This window comes from Rhopilema esculentum, chromosome 5 (genome assembly GCF_057945365.1).
Source record: "Rhopilema esculentum isolate cy_ngs chromosome 5, ASM5794536v1, whole genome shotgun sequence".
Lineage (NCBI taxonomy): Eukaryota > Metazoa > Cnidaria > Scyphozoa > Rhizostomeae > Rhizostomatidae > Rhopilema > Rhopilema esculentum.
Genome location: NC_142819.1, coordinates 1,720,446 through 1,746,368, shown reverse-complemented (window position 1 = coordinate 1,746,368; position 25,923 = coordinate 1,720,446). Strand labels below are relative to the sequence as shown.

Genomic DNA, 25,923 nt, shown 5'->3' with positions numbered 1-25,923 from the left:
TCTTTTGATATAATGGTCCTTCGAGCTAAAAACTGTTTTCAATGGCTTACACAAGGTCAGATGAGATAGGTTTGAATGTACAAGATGGTGATCTTTCTGAGCACAGTTTTTTAGATCTGATTTGCAAATCGCTTTTTGGCCTGTATTTGTTTAAAGACGGTCTGTGTATGAACCCACTACTGCTATTGTGAGGTTGGATAGAACCAGAGTACGAAAACCCAGTGCTCCTGCGGGGTCGCCGGAACTAGCGCTGAAACATATCCATAAACTCAAAAATCTGATAAATAGGATTGCTTCTATTGCGCCCGTCTGGATCCGCCCCTTCTTGAGAGTACTGTGATAATCTCTGCTTCGCCATAATAGAAAAGCCAACTGCAAGGTCATAACGATTAAGTGTTGTTACTTTGGTTTGCAAAATATTCGTTACCTTATTGTAACGAGACTTATTTGTGATCAGCATTTTCAATTATCAGTTAAATATTTAAATTGAAGCGTGACTCGATTATTTCAATTGTCGATCTTAATTTCTACAGCGAGAGGAAACCAGCCTTCATATCGCCTGTCGGACCAAACAAATCAATGTTGCGCGGCTACTCCTGCGAAACGAGGCTGCGGTGGATCCAAGGTCAAAGGTAGGCTAGGCCCTTACTTCTCGCTTAACCGTGTTGAAATCCCTGTAAAATTCACATCACCGGAGCTTTATCAAACCCCAAATCTCAGTGGCTTTCAAGATATCATTTATGCACATGCAAGATGCTTCTGTTATCCCTGAAGTACCACTAAAGTGGTGGCTGATCGAAATATCTTTTAGTCGAGCAAGGAAAAAGCAAAACGTGGCCCTTGTGCTCATAAAGCTGACAGAAATTTCCCCTAAAAAACAAAATTTTCCGGACCATGTGGCATTCTAACAGAACTACAATGCCGTTCCGAAGAAGTGATACTTATTGCATGACTTTAGGCTGTGCTCGTTTTGCTAATGTGGTCAAAATTAAAATCTTCTAAAAAATAAAGTAGTGTGGCGTCATCATTTCCTTCTCATCACAGCCAGCCCCCCCCCCCCAGCTGTTTTTTATAGGGGCACCAAAGCTTGTATAGGGCGCCGAAAACTCAAAAAAAGTTTGATACGACCGACTCGTCTGGTTTTTTGGTCTCTAGGAGGTCAACAGAGACAAAGAAGATGCCTTAAAATTCAACACTTTCTTGTGGTGCATGCCCTCATACACCCTAGAACAATCTCACTTCAGGGCACGTCTTTGTGCCCCTTCAGTACTGTTCGCATGGGCACAAAAATTAATCAATTTTTTAGAGGAGTGTCAGGAAACTTACTGTTAAATTCTTTTGTGTGGAGGGCACAGCACTCATGGGGCAGACAGACATACTTCGAAAACATTCTGTGTTTAGGGTGTCAGAACTCATGCCCCACCCCTTTTTAGAGAAAATTTTGAATTTCAATGAGCTGCTTTGGCTCTGCTGGCCTTCACAGACCTGATTAATAGACAATTCGGTTGCTTCATCCTAGATTGGTCCGTCTGTTATCCTTGCCCCTATTGCCTTCTGATAGGATGGGCAAGGCCCTTGAAACCGGCCATTTCTAATAATCAGATAGATTTATATTTAATTCTGGTTGTAGTGCCTAATTCATGACTACATTTTCAAAACTTGATTGAAAATTTCTATATGCCAAAAGATAGCCAAGGTTCAAGATACCTGCAGAAGATCGAAATGAAATGACAGATACGAAGGAATTATTAGAAGCTGAGAATTATCTTTCAAATGCCCTTTTTCTCGAGCCTGCCCCTAGACTTACTCCAAGAGCCTCTGTTTCGCTACTGCCTCACTTGACTGACGTTACAATAGATAGATTCTGATTTTAGCGTCCGTCAAGTGAGGCAGTAGCGAAAAAGAGACTCATGGAGTATGTCTAGCCTGCCCCCTTGCCCCTTAGTGGTTCTGCCATCGCTGATGTACTTCAGGTTTCTTTTTCAAGGGCCATACATTGATTTTGACAAGAAAGTTGGGTTGGGCCTAATTTCCCCTCCAAGGTATCAAATGAACGCAACAGTTACAAAGAGAACAAAACCATCATTTTACCACATCGTAGGGATAACTCTTGGAATTTCCCTAAACAACGTGCTCTTGACACATATTTATCAAGTTTATCTGCTTGGATTTGCTTCGGAGAGACAGTCGATTTCGTACGTGAGTCGGTTCAACTTGTCCTGACACCCCTGTAAAAAATTGTTTTATTTGGGACCCTGTGCTCACGTGGGTGTCAGTCTAACCTTGACATACAAGGTTCAAGAAGGAAAATAATTTTAGTTATGAAGGGCGCCATTTTGCTGCTGGCCCCTCAAGGCGAAAAAGGCCAGGCCGCCACTGTTTCGAATGACAAATTATTGTCAAATCTTTGACAACTAAAAGTAATTTAGAATCAATTGCTCGCGAATTTTAAGCCTCTTGATATACCTTGAAGACCTCATGGACTGTACTTTTTATCTCATCACCGTAAATGTATTTGATCATATTTTCTCTAGTCTCAGTTCGTTACCTTGTAGACTGGCGAAACCCCTTTGTTGATTGCATCTCGACAAGGATCTCAAGAAATTGCTTCGCTTCTTTTGGCACATGGTGCTGATCCTGATGCCACAAATAAGGTTAGTTACAATTGATGCATCAGTCACAATAATTTAACGATTATACATCGATGAAAATAATGGAAAAAAATTGAAGTCTTTGTTATATGTATTTGATCCTAAAATGTTGACAAAACCTCGAAGGCCAATTTTTTCAATGGTCCTAAGAAGGTTTTTCCTGTTTCGTTAAGGTTTTGTGAAGAATTTCAAATTATATGTTCTAAATTTCCGATGCTGTCGTTGGTCGCAGGTTCGAGTCCTTCCTACGTCACGTCACATGCTCACATTTTCTCTCAGTTTATCTTCCTTTTCTCCTATCAGTTTTGTTAACCATTGTAGGATGAGTCCACTTCATTGCACATCGCTGCAAGATTTGGCTGCGAGGCTATTGTAGAATGCCTGTTGGAGCATGGTGCAAAGATCGATTCGCGAAATAAGGTAAGACTTTACTTCTGTTTATTGATTTTTGACAGCAAGGAAGCAGATTGAGTTTTAGGATGATAGCGAATTTCTTGGAATTTTTCTTCAACTCGTAAGTTCTTGCCTTTTGGATAACTACACTCTTTACATCCCTTGCAGGTAGAACTCATGCCTTGTTACTTTTAGTAACATTTGCATAATTAGAGTGAGCAACCGCACAAAGTTAACTGAATTTTAAAATCAGCTTAAGAGGATTCTTGTCTATTTGCTAATTGCCATACCTGATTTTGTTTTTCTTTCTAGCTATTAGTAGATCATAAATGTTTTGTGTGGGTTTTCCTATTCTACCATCGATCAGAGAGACGCTCCTCCGATTCCCGCTCCTGTCTTCTATTTCCGCGCTCGAATTATGTGGCCCTGATACCTAGGGTAGTATACTCGTTGCTATTTTGAGATTCCCTAACGAAGTACAGGATACGTCTCGATGACAGATAGGCTCAACATAAAAAAATCTGAAAATTCGGCTGAATTATAACAGAACTATATAAAGACAATGATAATTTGACCAAAGATTTTTCTCAGCATGTACGATTATATCAAAATCTGCTTTCTTTGTATTTACGTTTGGAGATGAAGCACTTTTCAAAAGATTAGGCTAAACCCTGTTTTTCATTCTCTTTAGATCTGTTTCTTCAGATTCAATTTCCTTCAGCTCTATGTGGAAAGTGGTTCAATATATTCTTTAATTTGTTTTGGAGTTGAAATTTTGACATATGTACCTTTTCTGCAGCAAAAGTGCACTCCATTGCACGAGGCAACCCGAAGAGGCCATCTTGATATTGTAAAAATGTTGGTTGACAAGAAGGCGGATGTAAATGCAGAAGCTAAGGTTTGCTCCAATTTTTGAAGTAATTCCAAATATTTTTATGATGATTGCAGGGGTATTGGGAGAATTTCTACAAAATCAATTGAGTTTGTGGGATTTGCATTAATTTTACAAGATCAAAGTTATTGACTGGAGAAAGGTTGCGTGAAATTCTCGATTTGAAAAAATACTTGGCAAGTATATGTGAAAATGGCACGACTCGATGAAAAGCGAGTCTTTTCTATTTATACCAAGTTACTGTTGAAATACAATGCTAGACAGCAATCTAGCTACAGTAATATACGTACAATTTCAATGTCGTAAATAGAGAGGGGTCAAAGGGGGCAAGAAACCCCCCTGTAAATATAATCTGATATATTGTCGGAAAATTTTTGATCTTGTTGGAAATACAATTTGTTATCATTTTTCATCTAAGTATTACATCTTGAAAGAAAAGATTTGAAAGCTGAATTTCTGTTGTTCTTAATCAGATTTGCATTCTTTTTCAATAAGGAACGGTACTTAGAAATATTTATTAGCTAAGCAAACCAGATAAATCTTCAAGAAGTGTGATTTTTGACACTTTTCTTGGAATAAATGATAAAACTTTATATTCTGCTTTATTTCATTCTCATTTTCTAACGTAGTTCTGATTCATGAAAACTTTAAATGCTTATCAGATTTTTGTCAGAAAATGTAAATTTTTTGCCCCTCTTACGAACTTTCCTATCTGTAAAACGCCAGCCTTTTGAGTAGATATATTAATAGGTCACTTCCTGAAGGGCCCCTTGGACAAAAGCTCAAAGTTTAGATCAAGTCTGCTAACAATTTCCCTATCTTACCTTTATGGCCTGCTATTGTCTGATGCAGTGACTTATACTGCTCGATGGGCTTAATTTGGGGGTGTTTTGAACCACATTTTTATATATTTTGTATTTATACACAACGTTATAACATATTTGTAGGATATATATGGTCTCTTTTGAATGCATTGAAAACCGCTGAGATTTAGTCTTCATCAAAAGATATAACAATGTGGAAAAGACCGTTCAGGTTCTTGCCAACTTAATACTAAAAGCAAGTGAAATCTCAGCAGACCTTTCATACGCCTGCACCTTATCCTGGGTTTTAAAAAAGAAGATAATTAAACCTAACAACAGAGCCTACCAAAACTGTTATATAGAAAGAATAATACTCGGAAAATTTTGAGAGAAAATCCCTAAGAAAAGATTTTCGAAAAGGGTCGTAGGGAAAGATTCTAGAAGATGCTACAGGAAAACACCTTCATAATTGCTTGTGATTTTTTTTAACTATTGAAGTTTCTTTTAGAATAACTTGCGACCACTTCATTTCGGATGCCATTATCGTCATGTGGAAGTTTCTGTTTTCTTAATGGATAACCAGGCTGATCTTCAAGCAACTGCAAAGGTATGATATTCAATTAATTTTAAAACCCAACGCTGTATTGGTATATATTTTAACCCTATCTGTTTTCATATTATCATTTTCCTTTTGTTTGTACCCCGACAAATAAAAACTTTACATCGTCTGCCCCATCTCTGGTATTCAGATGTAATAATTTAGCATATTATTGCTAGATTAGGATCCAGCCAAGTCAAGTTTTTGTCGCTCGATGTAGAAATTTGATTGAAAAATTATTGTTAGAGATTCATTGCGTCTGAAACCTTTCTTTCACAGAATGGATTTACCCCGTTGCACATCGTATCGAAGAACAATGCCCTCGACTTAGCCCATCATTTGCTCTCAAAGGGCGTTGATGCTGATACAACTACCAAAGTAAGCTTCCTTATTCATTATACACTTCAAAACTGAGTTTGAAACATTGTTTATATCTTTATTCGTTTTTGACTTGACAAGATTGCTGTGTTTTCAACTTAACGTTTCAAATCAATTAGGGCTTCATCACTTCAAAAACATCCAGCTCTCTAGATTTTGTTCTTCAATTCTTGCTACTATTGAAACGTTTATGAAAATATCTCATTTATAATTTTGCACAATTTAACCTTTCCATTTCATTCCTTCCACATCATAACAGCATTTCTAAAACATGTCAAGTTGCAATTTTATAGATACGCCATTGCATGTGATTGTATTGTTCATATGAAAATACAATCGTAGGCATAATTTCAGAAGTGAAATACACCGTATCTCTCCTTTATTCTATGCGCATGTGCTGTATTTTGCAGACTGGGATAAGTGCATTGCATCTTGCTGCGAAGGAGGGATGCTTCATGATCGCTGATGCCCTTTTAGAAAACGGCGCCTCCCCTGGCATCCAAACAAGGGTGCGTCCTCAACTGCTTTTCCTGGTGTCAAAAACATTCCGTAATGTTATGATGCTAAGTTCCTTGGCTCTAACTCGTAATTTTATACCATTTTAGTTAGGTCCTAATTGCATAGTTTATCAGATGGGGCTATTGTTATGTGAGCTAGAAACGATTTCCAAAATGGAATTGATTAAGCAGACCAGAGTACACTGTCATTTTGTCCTGTGAAATTTTGACATTTGAAATTTTGTGATTTTTATTTTCACATAGGAGTTTTTTATAAAAGATAATTGAGTCGATCATGTTTTAACATATAAAGCTGCATCTTCGATCTACCAAAGATGCATACTGAAATGCTGTACTCTTTAAGATACCAGTTTTGGAACATGTCTCTATTTCATGTTGCAGTCTATAGAAAATGCTGCTCTCTCGTTCTATGCTCTAAAATTTTACTCGCGTTATTAGAGCTTATAAGCAATGTCTTAAGAATTAAAAATTTTCGATAGTTATCCCAAGAATTGAAGTACTTTGTATGACTCTGCCTTTTGTTGTTCTAGAGTCTAAGTCTTCAAGCTAGGTCTTGTATACAGTTCATATAGAGCTTTTTGAGAAGTGTGTTAATATCTCATGACTTGATATTTGGTTTTGTATTTACGCAACTTCTAATTGCGAAATATATTTTGCAGAATGGCCTAACTCCCCTTCATTTAGCTGCAAGATACAACCAATTACGCGTAGCAAAGAAACTCGTCAAATATGCCGCTCCTATCAACGCACAAACGCCGGTAAAATTTTACTTCATTTCTCATGAATAGTAGTTGATTCTCGCAAAAAATTTGTAAACAGATCTCGTTCTTTTGGAAAACGATTTTTGAGCAATTTTTTTCTTGTATTCTGTAGTGAAATTTGAGTTAATTGTGAAAATTTTTGCCAGCCTGAATTAGAAATTGATTTCAGCAAATCAGTCCATTGCATTTAAGGCATCTAGGTCTGTCTTTAGAGACTAAGTGGCCAAGTACTACTAAGTATTAGTAAGCACAAGTACTAGTAAGACTAAATATTTTGGGGCTAAGTAGCTTGCCAAGGTTAAATCGATTGGAAGGGGTTGTAGAATAGAGATATGGGGTTCAAGGTTTGGTAGATATGTGGAACTTTTTGGAACTTTTAGAAACTTAACTTTTCTAAAAATATGCTCGGTATTACTGGCAGGCAAACTTTGATAAATTATAGGAGGTATTTCAATAATCAGCAAGATAAGGGAAAATATTTGAAGAAATTGATTAAAAGTTCAATATGGGTAGTTGTCGTACAAACCGTGGTGAACGTGTAGGTCAAAGCTCTTGGTTAAAATGGTATTTTCTTGGTATTTTAGAATGGATACACACCATTGCACTATGCTTGTTTTTACGGGAATGATGAAATCGTCAAATTATTGCTTGAAGAAGGTGCAAATGTTGAAGCAAAAACCAAGGTTCGTTTTTTATTGGTGTTAAATCAGTGTTCGGGTTTTTCTGTACTGTTAATATGTAATGGGAGTCTAGGCTTAGCAACATCAAGCACATTAGGATATTGGCTCATAGAGTTCATTAGCTCATTTAACTTCTTATAAGATATAGATGACTTTAGATTTGTGTATGTATTTTAAAAGTGTGCAAAATAAAACATTATTATGATTTTGCCTATTTCTATTTTGTGATGCCACATATTACAAATGAAGATCACAAGATACCATATTTTTTTCAGAATGGCCTATTATGGGGAATTAAGTGTTCATTTCATATTCATTACACATTTTTGGTTAGCTGCATGAATTGGCATAACTGCATGAATTGTTGCCAAAAATGCCTATGCCACTTCTGCTCAACAAATTATCCGCGGGAAATCTGCGTGCAACGTAGCAATTAGTGTGATAACTAGTGTCATTTGTCGTATGGTCATTAGTATGCCTGAAAGAAGCTTGGGCAAAAAATTGATGTTGTAATTTTCTTCCAGCAAGCAAACACTCCCCTACATATTGCTGCGTTGACGGGACACTCGAGCACCATAGAGATTTTGCTGAAGTACAACGCACCAGCCAATACTTTGAATAAGGTAAGGGACAGATCTAGAGAATCTTTACAAGCGATTTGATCAACTAATTCGAGGGACATAGCATAAGCGAACCCTCGATCACCTAGAGTCTCGCTCTGCACTTGTCATATCCGCATCCATTTTCCCTTGCCAGAATTGCCATTTCCGCGAGTTCTGATCATCCTGCTTCGCTTGCCTCTCTTCCCCCCAATTGGCGAGTGGTACACCATTCTCCGAGATCTTGGGCGTGCATTCCTGGGTGTGCAACGTGCAATAAAATATGCACTTCACGTATACACGCGATTTTTTAAAAATTCCTTACTGTTTAACCTGGATTTATCCTTTAAATATTTTAGAGTGAAAAATATTTCTGAATTTTATTTGCGGTCAGCGACACACCCATTTTAACACATTTGCAGTCATAACTCCAAAACAAACTATTTCGGGTGTCAGATGCCAAACTTCCAAAATAGGCCTTTCCCAAGACACTTTGTACGATGCATTTCGTTAATTCATAATCCGACAATGAATACCGTACGATATATTGTGGATATTTTCGGTAGTCAAGTGAAAAGTGGTTCAGTACACGTATTATCCTGCTTTAGCACGGAAATTTTATCTATAGCACAATGGATGTCACTAGAACTAGGCCATTCTGTGGCGCGTGTAAATTTTTATATGTATAGTCGACTCTACTTATAGTAACTCCACTTAAAGTCGCACTACCAGTCACAGTCACATAAATATTTAGACCCAGATAAGCAATACGATTTTACAAATTTTCAAGCAACATCAGGTGTTACTATAACCACAGTCTTACCGACACCGTATTTATGCAGACTGGGAAGGCGCCAAGACTGGTATTTGATTTATCGTGATAGAAAGGTGTATCCAACTGTTCTGTACAACCATTACAACCTGGCAACCAATGTGGCAAGACTCGGTTTCATTGCGCGGTTAGGCAAATATCATTTGATAATGACTATCAGATAACACGAAATTTTAATTTAGTTTTCCTACGAGCCTTCAGACCAATCGATACTTTAGCGTATATTTGACCTGCCTTCCTTTTGTTGATATTCCAAATTACATGATAATGTAAATTTTTTTAACGTGTGCATTCTTTTGCATGCTGCTAAAACAGAGAAGAAGGTTTTAGCAACATTGAGATCATAAATTGTGGGATTTTAAAAGCCTTTGGATTCTGAAGGAATGTGAGATCAGCTGCAGGTCATTTATAAATTCTGTGATCCATTTAGGTAAGCAAGTGTCTCGTGACAGTAAATTTGACGCTGTATTCGAAATCAAAGATAAGCGGATAAACTGTCAATAATTTTTGTAAATCCTTGAGGAATTTATTTGTTACTATTTTGTTGCTATTCAAAAAAGCTTTCCAGAGGGCTTTGCAAAGTCAATATTCATTTCTAGGTTTTCCCGGCAACCAATGTGTGCCTATGCTCTTTTCTCCATAGTATACTATTGCAAAAATCGCAGTTTTCCAACATGGCAGCTGATTTTTGTATCGCGATCACTAACGCCCCACTTAATATCCACCCATAACACATTTCAGGCAAAGATTGCGTTTTGCGCTGATGAGACTGTGATATAGTCTCGAAGGTGTCTTTAAAAGGCATATGTAACTCTTTAACAGCCACAGAGCACCTAAAGGTTGCATTAACGTGCTATGAAGTTCGGCATTTGCAAAAGATCGACTTTTGCTGTGATTTTATTACCTTCACGAATCTACTTCAAAAAAAACATCACTTTGCCTTTTGCAGGATGGCTTTACAGCCTTGTACATAGCCGAAGTGACCCGCCGGACAGTTATAGTAGAGACACTGATCAAAGTTACGCAGGCTGTTATCAAGACCAAGGAAATTAAGGTACTGGTCAGCGATTGATGCTTAAATGCTGGAGAGCTGCTGCTCCACCTTGTTGTTTACATTGATTTTTTTCTCTTACCCTTAAAATACTTAGGACACTGTGGCAGTGCGAGAGATCTGACAATTTTGAGGTTCAGCAGGTTTATTCAAGTCTTCGTTTGTTATTTAAAACTTTTGTTTTTCTTTCTGTTTTATTTTATTGTCAAGCGGTAATGTAGAAAAAATTTAGGGAAGGGGAGGGAATGGGGAAGGGCACAACAGCTTAAGGGTTCGTTTACTGAACCCATCTTCCAACGGTAATTCAACGGACCATATTTCATCATATTTCATCAACCAAAATTAGTAGCCGAATTTTAGTTAGATGATATCATACAAAATGTTTCGCGAATAAACCTTTATTATTTCAACTGGAACATTTTATTCACATCTTTGACTAAGTAATTAAATTATCATGAAAATTATCATCTGATTTTCCAAATAATGAAAAGATAATAGTTATTCAATGGAAGAAATGTATGACGAAACGTCCTGACAGCTTTTGATAACGAAGTCAGGTTGTACATGATGTTTTAATGAGGAAAAATCAAACACATAAGTTTTTGCTGCCCCTTGCAATAATGTGTAACTGTGCTCACGTGGTGGCATGTTCGTTGCAATACTACACACCCTGTCAATTTCTTGAAGGGCTTGTTGGGTAAGCCCCCTGACCCTTCCCCCTTCTTTGATGGCTCATCTGATTAAAGGGTAGCTATAATTTTGTTCTAAAGCCGATTCTTTAGCCGTGGCTTAAGCCAAATCCTCATGCGGATAAGTCCATTCAAAGAGTTAACCAGCGGCCCCTGCTTGTTTGTTGCCACACCCGTCGACCCTGAAATCGATTATTTGTTTTGATCGCTGATGTTAATCCCTAAGTAACAGAACAGAGGAAGGTTTTGGGCATTAAAATAACAAGTCTTTATAAGCATTGTTTTATGCTTTAAACAAGGATTGACTTAGATAACAACAACACTGCAGTGATCTTGTTGATCCATCTCAAGAATAAAGACCTTTTTCATCAACCTCTTGGGAAAAAGAGCCCCAAAGCCAAAAAAATTTACATTATCATTTTTTTGAACACGTTAACTTTGTTCTGACGTTCCTTTTGCATTTTCAGTTTGATAATTAACAATATTTAACTAAAAGCATAGAACCACGCCTTTTGTGAAACTAAGTGTCGAGAATGAATTCATATCGACATCGTGAGCGTTGTTTGCAGCTTAGTTTGGCTAAATGTAAATAAAGGACAAATGTTTTAAATGCCTTACTAAAAGCAGACGCCGATGACTCGTTGAAGGGCTCTGATCAGAACTAGGGTTGGTGCATCTCGGCAAGCTCCTTACTGGAGCAGATAACATGCTGGGTTTTTGTCGGAATATATTTATTTTTCGTTTATCTTCTTGGTTGTTCTCATAGTTTCACTATAGAGCATTGGCTTCGAGAAACAGTTGCTCTGTTAGATTCTTGAAATCCCAGGTATTCGTGGCTTGTGACGTTGGTGGCCAGGAGGTTCGACCGAGGCCTCAGCCGTACTTTGTGTAATTCATGTTTTTCTGCCTTAGTTAAACGAAGACGTAAAGCTGAGCTGCAGTTCTCCAGAGGAGCTTGAAGAAACACAGTTGATCGAGGCAGCTGATGAATCTTACATCGAAGGTAAGATTTTTTCACGGTAGCCTTGCAACGTGGGAAGATAATTTGTTTATGTGTTTCAATTTGCTGATTCAAGAAACAGCTGCACTTTATTATGTGTGTTTTCATAAAACAAATTTCGCACAGAGCATGTGCACTGTCCATGTTGTTCGTTTTCAAATGTTGTTTTTCATGATCGTATACGTTTACATGTTGGCCCGGGTTTCTCAACTTACCTAAGCTATATCTACTTCGTCTTCACAAATTGCCTTTCACAAAGTATCATTTACAAAGTATCGTTAATTGTCATCTAGACCTTGGCAGACCCTCTTACTTAAAGAGGGTATAAGTGTGCCTCAGCAGAATTATCCTTTGTAAAGTTACACAGATCAAATATAACCCCCAGCCCCCTTCTTCTGAAAACATTCCCCAACCCTATATGTTCTCTTTGGGACGTTTATCATTGACTTTGTCCTTATAAAGGCTTTGAAAATCTCCTAAAAAAGTCCGACCCACCCCCCCCCCCCCCTACCCAGCCCCTGTGTTGTGTCGTCACGAAAACCAAGCTAATTTTGTTTTGTCCCAGTCAGTTCAAGTCATATTTACATCGAAGCACCTTGAAGCGCATATTGTGTTCTTTGCGTTTCGTTAAGAACTTCACGGGCGATGCAAATATGAATTTCTTTCAGTTTTAATATCATTTCTTGGATTAAGCGTCTTGTTTTCGGCCTTTCTGACTACTCAAGATTTATTAATTGAATAATACGGCTTCGGACAGTCAACCTTGTCTTGTTTAACCACAAACAGAAGGACGCCTCTCAGGTCAAGCTCAATCGTAAGTTCAGGCACCGCGCAGCGTTGAGAAAAGTGGGGGTCTAAAAGTGGGGGGGGGGGGCTAAAACCGTATAGGAAGAGGCTTTAATGGTAGTTTATTACTGAATGCGAACTACTCTAATAGTAAGAGGAAAATGTAGCAAGTTTGAGCCATTGGCACCTTCAAATATAACAGGGTTGATATGCCTTTATATTAATATTTATACCCATTGTTGATAGCTGAAAAGAGATTTTATACTTTAGGGTATAAGTTATATCCAAAACGACTCTATTTTTGCCCCTCTCTATATACCTTGCATTAAAATAGATTGGAATTTTTTACGGGAACAGAAGGTTAATTCCTGCTAAAAAAGAGCGGGAAAATTTGAGCCAATCCCTGTTACCCCAAGTAAATTACATTGATAGTATTTTTTTAAATCAGATTTAAATGAAATAGGTTTTCGCCGCAACGGATCAACGTGCCAAAATCTTTTGATTTGACAATGTTTATTCATTGGCGGTTAGCACTGGCACAAACAGTATCTATATGAGTTTTTCTCATAAATTTTAAAGTTTATTATTTTTGGTGAGCTTATAGTGACGCAAAACAGAAAATGATCTAAAGCTTTGACTGTGATTCACGTTTTAACCACACTACACTAAAGGCTTCAGACCGTTTCCTCTTTTCCATACAGAATTTGCTCATGGCATCTGTCAGATTACCTCAAGTTATATCATAGAAAACTATGATAAGATATTATAATTTTATCATCAAGAACAACCCTTTTAAGCAACATTAGGCTGAGATTTGCCAACAAAATAAGAACCACGTGAGAAAAAAGGCAGGCTGAGATTCGAGAAAACTCAAGAAATAAGATATCAGCTAAAATTGAAAGAATAAAAGAAGAGGAATAGAACAACAGAAAGCGATAAGCAAAATAGCTTTGAAAACAACAAGTAAGCAAAGCTGATTATAAGAAGCCAGTTCACACCATCAGTATCAGTTTAAAATAAGAAACTAAATTGAGCCACCTGTTGCACAATAATGTGTTTAGTTTATAGCTTGTAGACATGGTTATTGCATTTTGAAAAAAGCAAACATTTAGTAAACTAAAGCTTTTCGTCTGACACTCTTCAGAGTTTAAAACGTCAGAACATAGATCGAAAACTCCACGCTAAGAAATATATATACCCAGTTGTGGATCGAAATAGGCCAATCAGAAACACGAGCACATGACTGTTAAGGTTGACCAATCTGATTTCTGTTCTCGATCTATGTTCTGACGTTTTAAACTCTGAAGAGTGTCAGACGAAAAGCTTTAGTTTACTAAATGTTTGCTTTTTTCAAAGCCATTTACAAGTTTTGTACCACCAAAAGATTATTGCATTTTCTTAGCTAAATACTTTTCAGACAACGTCCTTCTTTTCTCCCAGCTTCAAAAGACCGATTAATAGTCAACGAAGATTTCGAGGAATCATTTCTTGGCTTGAGCGAGTCGAGTCTCATTGATGCTGGAAACGAATCAGTCGCGTCCTACCGAACGGCAGAATACGAGGAAAACCTTTTCAGCGTCAGCGAATCGCCCGAGCAAACAACAGAGACCCTCTCACCAACATTTGAGGCACCCTTAGCCCCAGAGATTTTGATATCATCAGAGTCTGAAGATAGGCCTGAGAGTATAATGGAAATGGAGCCAACAATTGTCGGAGGGTAAGTGAAAAGTTTACAATGGCAGCTAGTCTTTAGGAGTGGGGTCACTTGTTCAGATATTTGGGGTGAGGGGGCTAGCCTGTTGTTTTGATAAGATGACGTCACATTTGTCCATTGTCTTAGAACATTCCGTTGTCTTCAAAAATATTGGGGACTGCCCCCTTCCCGCCCCCATGTGCCCGCCACTATTTAGTTTTGTTTTGTCTTTAGTTTGAGGAAAGAAATTTGTTTCGAGCAAAAATATATTTTCGAAAATTGACAATTTTCCAATTTTTTTGCCTGTCGGGGTTCAAAGATTTTTGAATAATGACTAGGAATGATATGAGCTGGAAGTTCTTCCAAAATAACTCAAATGTTATCAGGAACGTAAGTTGAAAAACAAATTAAATTCTAGTAAATTTTTTAACTCAGTTACTCCTACCAATCCTTCCATAATTTTGGGCTCCAAAAGCCAAGCCAAGCCAGGCCAAGCTAGGCCAAGCTAGGCAAAGCTCAAATCACCTTTTAATTGAATCACTTCACCGAAGTTGCCGTATTTGAATGTATCCTCGGTAGTATAGTGGTGAGTATCCCCGCCTGTCACGCGGGAGACCGGGGTTCAATTCCCCGCCGGGGAGGATGTTGTTTTTCGTTTTTCTTATTTTAGTTACCAAAAATCTTTATTTTATTCATAGGTTTTAGAGACTCAAGTTTTTGTATTTTTGTATTAGAAATATTTAAATTTGTCAAAAAAATTGTCGACAATATCTCTAAACTATTTATGATTTTTAGAAAAAATTGAATTTTTTATTTAAATTGGTTTTCACAATATTTGTTCTTTGTTCAGAGCGGTTTACAAATAGACTAAATTTTTGGTTTACAAATAGCTTGGTAATCCATGCTTTCCATCTCTGTTATGGTTTCGTTTTTATTTGCTTAGAAAATTTTTATCAATAGTTCTATTATTTGGCTATTATTGATAATCATGATTCTGTGAAACAGTACGAAAGTTGGTAGACAATTTTCATTTCCAGGTGTTTTTGGAACTATAAGTTTAAATTTGCAAACCTGAATCAATAGCGTGTGAAAATTAAAGGTCCATTTCAGTTCTTCCAATTTTCAGCCAAATTCTTGAAAACCGATCAATACTCGTTAGGTAAAAGCTCCAATGACAGACAGGACTAAATCCCTATTTGGTTTGGTGAATTTTTCTTTTTTCTCAAGGCTCTGAAATGTCACATCTCCCCTCCCTGTTATTGTTATCGTTGAATCTCTATCAGCTAATGAGCTGTTCTCTCAGTGTTTTTGAAAGGATCCTTATGAGATTTTATGAAACCTTCTTGTTGAAAATTCCACACACTGTTGTATTTTCCCCTTGAAGGTATCAGGGTTGGCCAGTAAGGTGGGGCTGATCGATATCCGCCCCTGCTGGCCGCTAACTATCCTATCTGGGATAGGGAGACCAATACGGAAGGAAAGGACCAAAAGTTGTTTTTAATACCATTGCTAAAACTGTCACTAAAATGTCATACATCACCGTTATTAAAGAATTGTTGGGGATGCATAGCCCTCCAACATTTAACATCAACGCATTTTTCTGCTTATTTATTCCATTAATCTGGCTTGACGATATTATTTCTTGAGAAATGTGTTTTCAGTTGTCAGTAAAAAAGTTGCTATGTTTGTAAGAATGGTGCATTATGGCATAGAAATATACTTAAACATCGTTCTTGTTTTAGGTTCCTGATCAGCTTTCTGGTCGATGCAAGGGGAGGTATCTTTGAAAGCAGGCAAACAGGCATACGTGTAACTATCCCAAGGGGAGCTTGCGAGATGCCTACACGTATAATGTGCAAATTGTTACGGTAAGTTTGTCTTCAAGACTTAATGATTTGTTATCTTAATTTCCTTTCTCGCAAATCGTGCTCATTGTGAACTCACTAGGCTATTTGCAAAGCCGTTAAGTCAAACTGGAATCAGAATACACTCTTATCGAGACTTTTCGATACAAAGTCATACATTTTCCTTCTTTCAAGCTAAACGTGAAAGTGTTAATGCTTGAAATGTATCATGTTTTTGGTTAGCTAGCATGATGACAAATATTTACTACTTTGTTATATCTCAGTCTCGTCAGACAACTTGTTGGATGGGGGGGGGGGGGGGGGGGGGTTGGGGGGGAATCATAAATAGAAGCCACAAATGGTATATTAACACACTTTATGAATACAGATAAGAACAAAATTATCAAGGTTTATTTTGGGCCAAGCCCCCTAATTCCATACCTATTTAACGTTTAAACTAATGTCGATGTCGAATGTTTATGTTAAACAAACACATTGACTTCGGAGTTTATAATCTCTCTTTAGAAACAGCCAGAAGGTGCCAATGCCTAAACTATATATAAACGAAGGGCTAGTCAGCCGCGTGGTCGAAGTAGCTCCGCAAGGATTGCAGTTCCTGAAGCCTATCATTATGGAATTACCTCATTTTGGTTCTCTGAGAAAGCGTGAAAGAGAACTGATTGTCTTGAGAAGCGATCCTGACTCAGATTTTTGGCGAGAGCATGTTGCCACTAGGATACAATCAGAAGGTATAAACTACATTTTGTTAACATTCGGTAGAGGAAATTTGATAACGTGAGAAAATGAGAATGATTTCAGTTTAAGTACCTATATGAAAAGTTAAGAAGTAAATTGAAAATTTGCCTTGGTTTTTTTTAATTTTTTCTTGATGTAATCAGTGGCGGATTTTAGGGGGGCAACTAGGGGCAGTTGCCCCTCCCTCAACGAGTTAAAGCAAGTCTGGTGCCCCTTTTTTGGAAATTGTGCTCCTCTTTTAAAGAATGAAAATCGGGTGAAAAAGTTTCTGAGGCTTATAGGTTAATTTACTTCAAGGATTACCTCAAAGTATACAACAAATTTTGGGACAATTTCCTTACAATGTGAATAGAGAGCCTTCTGTCAGTAGTTAGGGTCTGAAATTGTTGTAAACAGCGTTTACAAATTTGCTCTGGATCCGCCCCTGGGTGTAATAATTGTTGTAAACAGCGTACACCAGTCACCAATTCCTGAAAATTTTTCAGCGCCCCAACTACCAACTGCCCCTCCTTCAAATTTGCTCTGTATCCGCCCCTGGGCGTATTAACCTTTTTCGCAAATTTACTTTCCATTAGTGATAAAATATTGACCAAATTCGATGCTGAAACTTGATTTATGTGATACTTTAGGCATCGATGAGGAGGCTTTTGGTGAGATGCCCAGCTCACCTGAACATGGATACAAGTCTGGAAGGCAGTTTGTGAAGATTGTTTCTCAAGATTTGCCCGAACGATTTGCCGTTGTTTCAAGGCCACGAAAAGAAAAATTCTTAATGTTTCCTGAAGGAGGTGTTATCAAATCATGCGTTTTGCCGAAGGCACAAGTGATTTTTAAAGAAACATCCTTAAATACGAGCACAAAAGTTATTTTACAGGTAATTTGCTTATATTCACTTTGCGCTCCTTGTTGCTTCATCGAAACTTAAAATTTGCCGTCGCATTTAATTAAGTGGGGGTCTTTCGAAGCCAAATTGCGACAGGAATTTATGAACCACTGAACAAGGAAGACCTTGATTACGAAAGATGTATCTATATATGGAAAAAGATCTCTAGTTTTTTTTCAGAGGGAATTTTTTTCGTTTGGACTTTTGAACTATGTGAAGGGTTAATGGCTGCTGGTGATCAATAGAATGAACCATTTCAGTCTTTTTTCGGTCGTAAGTTCTTTTTGTTCGGTGCAGGATTTTTTAAGCATATTGTCTGTCAGTAGCGGCGCCACGGAAGGGAATGGGGGGACACGTTCCTTGTTGGTATACAGACCTTTTCTGACAATAAAAAAGGCGTGGCCTAAATTTCTTTGTTTTGCCAACCCCCCCCCCCCCCCCCAGAGTCTAGTGGCTGGCGCCGCCCCTGTTGTCTGCCTTCTCAATTTGGTTTATAGCACCCTTTTGTTTTAAACTTCTCTGATGTATCCAATTTTTTACTGCAGATACAATTCGTGAATGAGCTACTAGTGGATCCAGCTGACACAGCAAAGTATAGTTCAATCATTCGCTTACAACCTCATGTCAAACTAGCCAACCCTGTCAACGTCACAATGCCGTGCCCCTGGATCACCACGGATCACTCCTACGGGGTCCCACCCAATCTCCGTCTACTCGCAATGATGCCGGCGAATGAGAACGAGGTCAGTGAGAACTCGCAATGGACATGGAGCGATGTAACAGATGTGTGCTCTGTAACAGCCAGCGAAAACTGCTGTCACTTCCAAACGACATTCCTCACAACGTATGTCAATTCCTTTACAGTTGGACACAAAACAAGGATTGTTATTGATGAAAATGTCATGGCATCTTTTTAAAACCAATTTTTTTTGGTCTAATAGAAAGAGCTGCAAAAATGCGTCTTTAAAAGAAAATCGATCATTGATAACCTTTTAACAAATGATTTTTGTAACAGATAGCGACGAAAATCCATTGTTGTGAATATATCATAAGGTTCGATTTTTTTGGTGAATCAATTTAATGTGTCAACAGACATAACAGTTTTAAACACATGTTGTGAGTTTTGGAATGACCCTTCAAAGCAGGTCCCGTTTTTTTACCCCGTGTGGTTGTTGCTCTCCTTTCTTGCTGAGTGACAAATCATAAAACTTTTCAACTTCTTTAGTAACTTATAAGTGTTTTTGTAGTTATTGGCTGTGCCAAGACGACCAAACTGACGAAATCCCACGGAAAGTAGAAAGTCTGTACCCATTGATCTGTGGACTGCCTTTTTTGGCGAAGTTTGTTGTCTTCGCCCGCGCGTTGACGGTGAATTCCGCAGAAATGCGCGTGTTCTGCATGACAGACGGCAAAACAGAAAGAGCACTAGAGAAGCGGGAAGGCTTTGTTGAGATTGCACGTTCAGGGGATGTTGAAGTGCACGACGAGCAGACTGTATACCTAAAATGCAATGCTACAACATCACCGGATATCAAGAGCTTGAAACTTACCTTTAAGCCCTTCAGAGAAAATCGACTTGTATTCAGGGCTACTGGGCTGAACTCACGAGGTCCATGGGCCTATCGACTTGGATTTATCTCAAGTCTCAGGACAGATGCTGACGGAAAAATCCCTTTGATCTGCAGTCTCGAAGCTGTTGTAACTGAAAAGGTACCCCCAGCAAATTAACGATTTCAGCCTCTAGAGTTCTCCTAAAAGTCCACATCTTTTGAGATTTCATTAGATTCGTTTTGTTTCGTTCTCATGAACCGACATTACAAGCTGTGGATTTCCAAACTATCCTCTAAAGCATTGAACAGACAGACGTTCTGCATTTTCAAAATCAATCTTCTCAAAAATTATAATTAAGTTATTGATGGAAACAAAAATATTTCTTTAATGCACTGACAAATTGCTCATTCTAATAAAGACTTTAAGAATCAATCAAGACTTTCGAATCTTCAATTGCTTTCCACATTGAAATTTCTTGCCCTCTGATATACATTCAGTCCTCTTTGATATCAACATTTATTTCGTCTCTGTATAACAGATGGTGCGAAGCAAAATGCAGATTATTCAGGATTCTTATTGGCACCAAGGTAAATTCATAATTATTGTAAAATGTTTTCTTTATCATCTTCAGCGAGTATCTCCTAGGCGGATAAGAACCTCGAGGAAATGCGAAATGGGGAAATTTTGTCATGCTTCAGAATAGGTTCCCGCATCACAATAGCCTCGAAACGGTTTAAAAACATTTTTATTGACAACGTTGAAACTGCAGCCAACCCTCGTTTGAATAAGCAAGTGTTAGGTCTTTTTTGCTAAGTATGTTGATTCTCTGTGATATTTTTTAGATACGTATTTAGATGTTTAATAAAAGTCTATATTCCCCACCAAAGTGTAACATCATTTACTGATTACTCCAGGACACTAAAATTTATTCTACGAATCATTGACTGCCAGGAGAATTTTTCTCATCTTCTTCGGATTTTATTGGATTTTTATTATACCATTGAAGCATTTGTTTGGGCAGCTTAATGCACCTAGGCAATGCTCCAGGGTTTTGTGTCTTGCTGTGTACATGTGTCACCATAATATCACCTCAATGTTTTCGTATTTCTTGTCAATACTCGAATAATCTTGAATTCAGCGCTCATTTAATCTCTATTCACAGTGAGTGACAATCTTCTGCAAACCATTTCTCACAACATTGGTGAAGTTTGGAAAATTCTGGCAAAGAATTTGCATATGAACGACAACGAAATACAAGGAGTCATCGATCTGAGGTATTTTTGTTGTACTTTGCTAAGAACGCCTCATAGTGTGTGATTGCATTCAATGATTTTACTCGAAAAGAGCCAAGATGGTTAAACATTCTATGTGCCGTAACAACAGTGTAGCCTTCCAATTTCTCTCCCACTTTGAGAAATGAGAATAACTTTTTTAAGGCCCTATTTTGTGCAAAACAGGGAACCTTGGAACAAACGTATGCTTTGCATTCCTAACCAGAGACTACCCATTTATGGTAAGAAATAAGACGGTATTCTTTTATGGCTTTTTCAAATTTAAAAAAAAATCCATTTAAAAGTGGCATCCTTTTAAGATTATTTTGGCCCAGTGTGCACGTGTGGTTATTTTTAATACAACTTGATCAGGGGTGGACACTTGGTCAAATAAAGGGGGAAGCCTATTGTTTTGACAAGATGGCGTCACATTTTCCCATCGTTTTAGGACAAAAAACCATTATTTGTCAAAAAATTGGGGTCGACGGCCCTCTCGCCCCCCTGCCCCCCCAGGTGTCCGCCACTGAACTTGCCCTTATATTGATTTATTCGATTCCTAGCTCTGACCAACACGTACTTGCTGCTCTCACAATGCTAGAATTGTGGAGATCAACGAGAGGGGAAGATGCCAGTTTTGAAGTGCTGCGAGATGCGCTTGAACAGACGGGCAGAGGCGATCTCTGTGATTTAGTTGAATGCAAGTCCCCAGTAGCACTTCCACCTCGTCGAATTCACGATAACTCATCCGTGTCACGTGATACGAAACCCGTTGAAGCGATTAGTTTGAACAGTGTTTTTACATCCGAAAAGCGGGCGGAGGCTACCGAAGGATTTCGTTTCGATTTCCCGACAAATGAATTTAGGAAGAATGAAGTTTCGGCGTTCGATGTAGGGCCGGTGATTGGCGAACAGGGGCCCAGAATAGATACCCAAGGAAATTTGGGGCAAAATGAAAGTGAGGAACAAATAACTGAACAGTTTATGGAACGAGACAAGAGTGAAATAGATTTTCAAGAATTGATGGGCAACGATGAGCAGTTTTATGATTCGTACGAACCGACGGTGTCCGAAGATTCGACGACGAGAGGCGAAAGAGCTGCCAACCTACCGATTGATGTTGAAGAAGATAGTAGTTGCGAAGGTGTAGTAGAACTTGAAGAGAAACCACAGTTGATTATGCATAAGAAAGACATTTGCAGTGAGGACACTTTCGAAGAGGCTGTTGTTAATGACGTACATTGCAAGATCACTAACAATGAGTTTGGCTTTATGGAAGAAAACGCACAGGGACAACAGGAGTTCAATGAAGCAAATGTTGCCAAATTAGGCCCACCAGAGCAGAAGGATGAAAACAGTAATGTCGATGCATTTGCAGATGGTAGAGCTGATGTCCCGTTGACGAATGGCGCTGCCCACGATGGGACGAGCCAAGCAGAAAATGATGATGTCATCAAGAGAATGTTTGCCGGGGAACAGAGTGTGCTAGATTTTTTCGATACTCCTCAAAAGTTCGTTGATGACAACTCAGAGGAGATAGGAGGTGGAGTAACATTTGTTTGAGGAGTACCTGAAATCACGCTTATCTGGAATCTCAAGAAACAATGTGGCTTTGGTACAGCGCTGTAGGTTTATGAAACGTTTGCATTCGAAGGAAACTTTGCGGCATGTTTTGGAAATTTGCTGTATTTAAACTCCGAAACACCTACAGAAAAGATGTTGTATCCAATTTTGCTGCCAACATTAGGCCCACTGCACATTTGTCTGATTTACACATTCAAGGCTGTTTTCAACGATTTTTCATCAATGGCTTTTTGCTGTAAAAACCTTTCTCAGCCTACCTGATTCGTGGAGTCACTTTTTCAAATAGTTAAGTTTTTAGCTCAAAATAGAAGGGTACCTAGATTTTACTTAGATCTTACTTAAATAAATTAGGTTTAGAGGGTAAATTTATTAGTTTCTTATCACGAATTTTAGTACAGAGACTTAATGCACATGATGCTTTCGATTAACGTCTGTTTTGAGGATATCTTTTTTTCTATTTGAATTTCCGTAATTGCTGACATGTCTCAAATTGACTTTCAGGCAATATTCGTTCGCTTGAATTGGCAGTAGTTAATAAATTTTCATTAGCCACGCAAAGCACCCAGCTACTGTGACAAGTAGGACGTTTGCTTATTGGCATGATGCAAAAAACACCCGTATTATGTGTTAACTCAAGTGATCTTTACTCTATCTCCATCCATATTTATGGTCTTTAAGAAAGCGCACTTTGATCTATAAAGACTGAGTCGATACTGAATTGGAGATTGCATCATCCCTTGATTACCATAAAATTCTTATTTCGTTATGGATTATTAGTTTATAGAACTTTAAGAACCTTGTATCATAAACCACTCTTACTCTGGTCGTGGTTTTCTCTTAACCCAAATTAGTTAAATGAACGACCATGCAAAGACTGCTAAAACTCTGAAATCATCCTATACTATACTACGCTTTGAGTTCGCATAAGTCTTGACAGTCCTTTAAGACATTTTCTGTAACTCGTTAAGGAATCTTTTCTAGAATTTAATTTTCAAATAATCTTAAAAATTGTAACTATTTTCAATTCTGTTAGGTGTGTATTTAATTATGTGTGTTTGAAATCGTTCTTACTCCAGGCTGAGAAGGGATCAGACTTTGTAACATTCTTTATGGAACCCCAATTTTAGATTGCTTTTGTCTATCAATAACAAAGTAAAGATTTATAAGCTATCTACTCCCATTCCTTTTCAAAACTCACACTGCATTCAGAATTATTGTGTAATAATACTCTTGATAGACAATAATATTTTAGTCAGTAGTCTCTCAAAGATATTGTATTTTCAATAACGATATAAAAGAAACAGAGTTTCATCTTAGCTGAAGGAGAGTCTTGAATCTTTGATTTTAGAAAAGACCCCTTGTCTCCCCCTTGTTCTCATCTCAACGTCTCTTTCTAATGTTCTAATATGAAAAACGAATTACTTAACTACAATATCTTTTCTGAAGCAAATCAGCTTGATTTATTGAAATACGGAGGGCCAAGTTCTATGTATTTTAGCTACTCATTGTTTGATTTGGAAGATTTTTGTAATTAATGTGTTCATACTATAGATTATATATTTGGTCATAGCTGTAGCTTAAAGTTTATCATAAGTATGAAGGAACAGGAACTGAACTATGGTGGTCACTTCTCTTTCGAAATGTTCTGCGAGCTAACAATGAGACGAAAATGAGTCCTTGGTGTCATCTTAATATAAGATTTAAACAATTCGATAAAAATTATTCTCCCTTTCTCAGAACTACGTGGAGGACATTTGAGATTATCCCAAAAGCAATAGGCTTAGAAAAATCTCTGACTTTAGTGTTTTAGTCTCGCTTTTTTACTTAGCGTGAATCTAGTTCATATGCGAAAAACCTCTGAAAAATAATTTTCATCATTTTTCAAAAAAGGTATTAGAGGTCAAATACACAGGCTACCAGCTTGGCAAAACTGCTGTGTTTCAAACCTGATTTAGTCTTGTATTTTTAATTGCAAATATTGTTTTTGCAAGCGTGGAATTTTCTTTAGTATTTATCTGTTTACAAAAATGATAGGAAGTCGACTAGAATCAGGAGAATCCCTCAGAGATATAGCCCATGTGACTATTAGCTGGCTTTCTCGACCTGCTTTCCCTGTGTGTTGGTAGTGAACAACCGTACCAGTTCCCTAAGGAGCTACCATGACACATAAACAGTGGAGACAGAATTTTTTGTTTTTGAGAGCAACAGGTGAAACATGACGAAGGGGCGCGTAAAAGAGAAGACGAAAGATAGGCCTAACTTCGAGCAGTGGAGACCAAGTGAAGATTGACAAGTTCTTATTGATCAAGTGAGAGTATTTATTCATATTTATTGAGTTAAAGAAGACATCAACAGCATAAACACTTTTTGAATACGTTGTGTTTTAAGCATTTGAGTGGGTGATCTATGGAATATCTCTTGATGTTTAGTTGTGTTTATTGACCCCACGTTAATTCCATTACAGTGTCTAGTTTTAATTCCAAACCAGTGATAAACAATTTTAATAATTTTTCGAAGATGGTTTTCGACGTCAAATGTAAAGGCTATAGGATTGACAAGATTTCTGATTTTCAAACCTGATTTACTCTCGCTTTTGTAATTGAAAAGAATGCTTAAAAGCATACAATTATCTTTGGTATATAACTGGTTGCAGGCCCAAACCTGTCATAAATAACTTTTATAATTTTTCAAAAAGTACCCTATGACGAAGGCAAAGACTATATAGCCTTGCCAAAATAACTGATTTTTAAGATTCAGTCGTGTTTTTTTAATTAAAAATGGATAAAAAGCATTCAATTATCTTTAGTATATATCTACTGTAAAAGCTCTATTAAGCAAAAATCATCAAGCAAAAATTTTAAGTAAGCCCCCCCCCCCCCCCCTCCTTTAATGTCAACATCAGAGAACATGCGCATTTATTTGGTATCTTCACGGGTGTGACGATGATCCTGTGCATTAAAAACGGCCTATGTAAAGACTTATTTGTGCAACTTAGTAGTCAGTCGAATTTTATTTTGAACATGTCCCAGGGTTATCAACTTATCCTTGTGACGTTGATGAAGATGAGCACCTTACAATTGATTAATTAAACATTCGAAGCTGCTAGCAAAGTTTTTTGAGAACGTTTTTATGGCATTTTCATAACAAAATGACGAATGGCATTTTTAAACATCTTTTGCTTCAAATTTTTTATAAGCCCCCTCTCTCTAATAAGCCCCATCTTTTTTAAGCCCCCCCCCCTCTAGGACTGAAAAAATAAATGGGCTTAATAGAGCTTTCACGGAAATTGCAGTTCCAAGCCAGTGATAAATAATTTTCATCATATTTCAAAAATAGTTTTCGAGGTCATTTGCAAAGGTTATAAGCTTGGCAAAATTTCTGCTTTTCAAACATGATACAGTCGTTCATTTTAATTGAAAAGTTGTTTTACATTCATGCAGACGTCTTGAGTATATATCTAAATGCAAATTAAAAAACTAAATGCAATTCCAAACTAGTGATAAATAATTTTTATAATTTTTTTCAAAAATAGTAATCTAGGTCGTTTGCAAACATTATAAGCTTGGCAAAATTTCTTCTTTTCAAAAATGATTTAGTTGTGCTTTTCCAAATTAAAAAATGTTTTACAAGCATGCAATTATCGTTAGTATATATTCGGTTGCAGTTTCAAAGATGGGATAAATAATTTTCATAATTGTTTCAAAAATAGTGAT

At 37.5% G+C, this 25,923-nt stretch overlaps 1 protein-coding gene and 1 non-coding gene across 4 annotated transcripts in view; both read left to right on the top strand.

Annotated features, from left to right (window-relative positions):
• Positions 1–23,824, top strand: part of LOC135689348 (uncharacterized) — a 61,357-nt gene extending 37,533 nt beyond the window's left edge. For all 3 annotated transcript variants that reach the window (XM_065206525.2, XM_065206524.2, XM_065206529.2), the window contains 21 exons: positions 534–632; positions 2,556–2,654; positions 2,973–3,071; positions 3,844–3,942; positions 5,248–5,346; positions 5,617–5,715; positions 6,126–6,224; positions 6,893–6,991; positions 7,579–7,677; positions 8,199–8,297; positions 10,055–10,159; positions 11,758–11,848; positions 14,072–14,348; positions 16,067–16,192; positions 16,694–16,917; positions 17,554–17,798; positions 18,353–18,651; positions 19,055–19,517; positions 19,897–19,945; positions 20,521–20,632; positions 21,190–23,824. In XM_065206525.2, the coding sequence (XP_065062597.2) occupies positions 534–632; positions 2,556–2,654; positions 2,973–3,071; positions 3,844–3,942; positions 5,248–5,346; positions 5,617–5,715; positions 6,126–6,224; positions 6,893–6,991; positions 7,579–7,677; positions 8,199–8,297; positions 10,055–10,159; positions 11,758–11,848; positions 14,072–14,348; positions 16,067–16,192; positions 16,694–16,917; positions 17,554–17,798; positions 18,353–18,651; positions 19,055–19,517; positions 19,897–19,945; positions 20,521–20,632; positions 21,190–22,189 (3,981 nt within the window). In that variant the 3' untranslated portion in view covers positions 22,190–23,824. The remainder of the gene's footprint in view (positions 1–533; positions 633–2,555; positions 2,655–2,972; positions 3,072–3,843; positions 3,943–5,247; positions 5,347–5,616; positions 5,716–6,125; positions 6,225–6,892; positions 6,992–7,578; positions 7,678–8,198; positions 8,298–10,054; positions 10,160–11,757; positions 11,849–14,071; positions 14,349–16,066; positions 16,193–16,693; positions 16,918–17,553; positions 17,799–18,352; positions 18,652–19,054; positions 19,518–19,896; positions 19,946–20,520; positions 20,633–21,189) is intronic.
• Trnad-guc (transfer RNA aspartic acid (anticodon GUC)) lies at positions 14,894–14,965 on the top strand. Its single transcript has one exon. It is a non-coding gene; the product is annotated as a tRNA-Asp (tRNA).
• Positions 23,825–25,923: the final 2,099 nt, after the last annotated feature.